General features: G+C 48.0%; 1 protein-coding gene across 1 annotated transcript; it reads right to left on the reverse strand.

The window, feature by feature from the left end:
• Positions 1–7: 7 nt before the first annotated feature.
• Positions 8–2,193, reverse strand: LOC111668752 (semaphorin-4D-like). The gene is made up of 3 exons (XM_023424873.2): positions 1,934–2,193; positions 1,687–1,733; positions 8–1,474 (listed from the first exon to the last, which is right to left on the reverse strand). Exons 1-3 carry the CDS (start codon positions 2,191–2,193, stop codon positions 465–467), a joined length of 1,317 nt encoding a protein of 438 aa, XP_023280641.2. The 3' UTR covers positions 8–464.
• Positions 2,194–2,217: the final 24 nt, after the last annotated feature.

The following is a 2,217-nucleotide window of genomic DNA, read 5'->3' on the forward strand; positions in this document are numbered from 1 at the left end:
TGCCCAAGTCCAATAGCCTACACACTGCTTTGAAAAAAAAAAAAAAAAAGATGCAAAAGCTTTTAAGAGATTACTTTTCACCCAGGCTATACAAAAACATGATTCCAATTTGGAAAACATCACAGTAACTTACCAATTTGGTAAACAATGTTTCCAATTTGGAATTTAAGAAATAGCTTTACTTGCTGGACTAAACTGAGAGGGTGCAGCTTCCATGAATGCAGTTTTGTTTGATCATCAAAAGCCCTAAATCAGACAGCAGGAGTTAGATCTCTACAGGCAAGTGGGGCGCCTGGCTTAAGCCTTGTAATGATTAAACTTCACTTGATGCTGTACACTGAACATACTTCCACATAGAGGACGCCACTTTAGACGTGCGAGTCGTGGGAAGATGCAGCAAGAGTGTGACCCCCTATAAATCGTCTCTGTGCTAAGAGAAACGAAAGCAGAGCAGAGGCTTCTGGCTAGCAGTAAGGTTCATCTGCATCTGCAAACTGGATGGGCTGAGATTCACAGTCCACATCAAAGGGTTTCTCCTGCGATGGACTGTCCTCTCCAAAACTGTGAGAGGGGATCCGACCGTTGCCACACTCTGGCTCAGTCTCATAGCCGGTGTCACGGAGCGCCCGGAGGTTTTGGGTTGTTTGGCTGCCGTTCTGTGTTGGTTGCTCCGTCAGGTTAATTTTGTCAGCCGCGGTCGCTTCCATCAGACCTGCTTCACAGGCCCGATACTCGGGCTGATGGGCACTCTTTTGACTCCCCAACAGAGCCGCTCGCATACGCAGGCAGGGAGCTGGAAGATACTGCATGTAGCAGTTGTAGGCCAATGCAGCCAAGAAGAGGAGGAAAAACAGGAGGAAGAGGAAGAGGAGGGCGATGCTGTTGTTGTGCTGCAAATACTCAGCTGATGGGTCCCGGTTGTCCGGGCGGGGAGCGTTGGAGCTTGGCGGAAGATGATGCTTTGGCTGGATCTTGATTGTGCTGCTAGGGGGCGGGGTTAGTGATGAGTCAGTTTGGGGTGGAGAGGTGAAGGTGACTGAAGCTGTGAAGCTGGGAGGGGCAAGGGCTGAAGTTAGTGGGGCTCTGTCTGTCTTACCATTACCTTCAGCGGCATGTGTGCTAGATGTCTCCTGGCTGCCGAGGGTGGTGGTGACGTGGCCCCCCTGCTGCGGGGGTCTGGGCGGGAGATCCAGAGTAAGGATGTATCCAGCCAGGAGGCGGGTGAAGTTCTTTCCAGCAGCGGGGGCCCACTCCACGGACCAGCACTCGTAATGACCTTGATCCTCTGGAGCCACGCTGTAAATGAGGAGACCATTTTCGCCAATGAGGTGGAAGCGAGAGGCCTCAGTGAGAACCGAGCCGTTGGATTTCCAATTCACCTGGGCTAGATTGGAGGGTACCAGGCACGGCAGCTCAACAGAGCTCCCCGGTTTCACCCTCACATGTCGGTAGTCCTTCAGAGACAGACGTGACACTACAAGGCAAAACAGTGAGAGAATAATGACTTATAGGTGGTTAAAGTCTTGTTAAGTAATAGATTTTGGATATCCTGCTTAAAAATAAAGATTCATTTATTACTCTTTTCGAGAGTTTACTGCAAACATGTGATACTGTACATGTTTTACTCTCTCTGTCTATGTTATAAAGTTTCTAGATCAGGCTGTATGAGAGTATGTTGCAGCTTACCTGATGGACACTTGTCTGCGTCACCATTTAGGCTCTGGATTAGATTCCTGAAAGAAAAACAAACAAGAAACAAATATTATTTGTTCTTATTAAAGCAGGTCAAACTGGATGGAGCATCAGTAAAGATGTCTCTCAATGTTGGTTTTCGCTTTCGTTAACCACTATGATAATGCATGAGTGGAGTACTGGTATGTTGAACGAAGACAGAGTGATAACGCATCGTAAATCTAGCTTGATGGTGAGTTACCTGGGCTGTTGTCTGGGAGCATCAAAGATACTGACACAGGCGGCAGTATGACGGTTCCAGGCACAGTAGGGGTCTCGTGCCAGGACGCAGTCATCGCAGGATGAATACCTCCCACAGAACGCTGTGGGGGACTGGACAACGCCCGAGTCTGAACCAGCATACAGGGACCGTGTCTGTGGGAGCAGGAGGTTGTTCACATAAATATACCAAAGAAAGGGAGAACAAACTTTCAAATAAAAACTATTAAAAACACAATTCATTAAGAACTTCACAATGCTTAAACA

This window comes from Seriola lalandi, unplaced genomic scaffold (assembly GCF_002814215.2).
Source record: "Seriola lalandi dorsalis isolate HSWRI2012SDOR001 ecotype SW California unplaced genomic scaffold, Sedor1 jcf7180002004266, whole genome shotgun sequence".
NCBI lineage: Eukaryota > Metazoa > Chordata > Actinopteri > Carangiformes > Carangidae > Seriola > Seriola lalandi.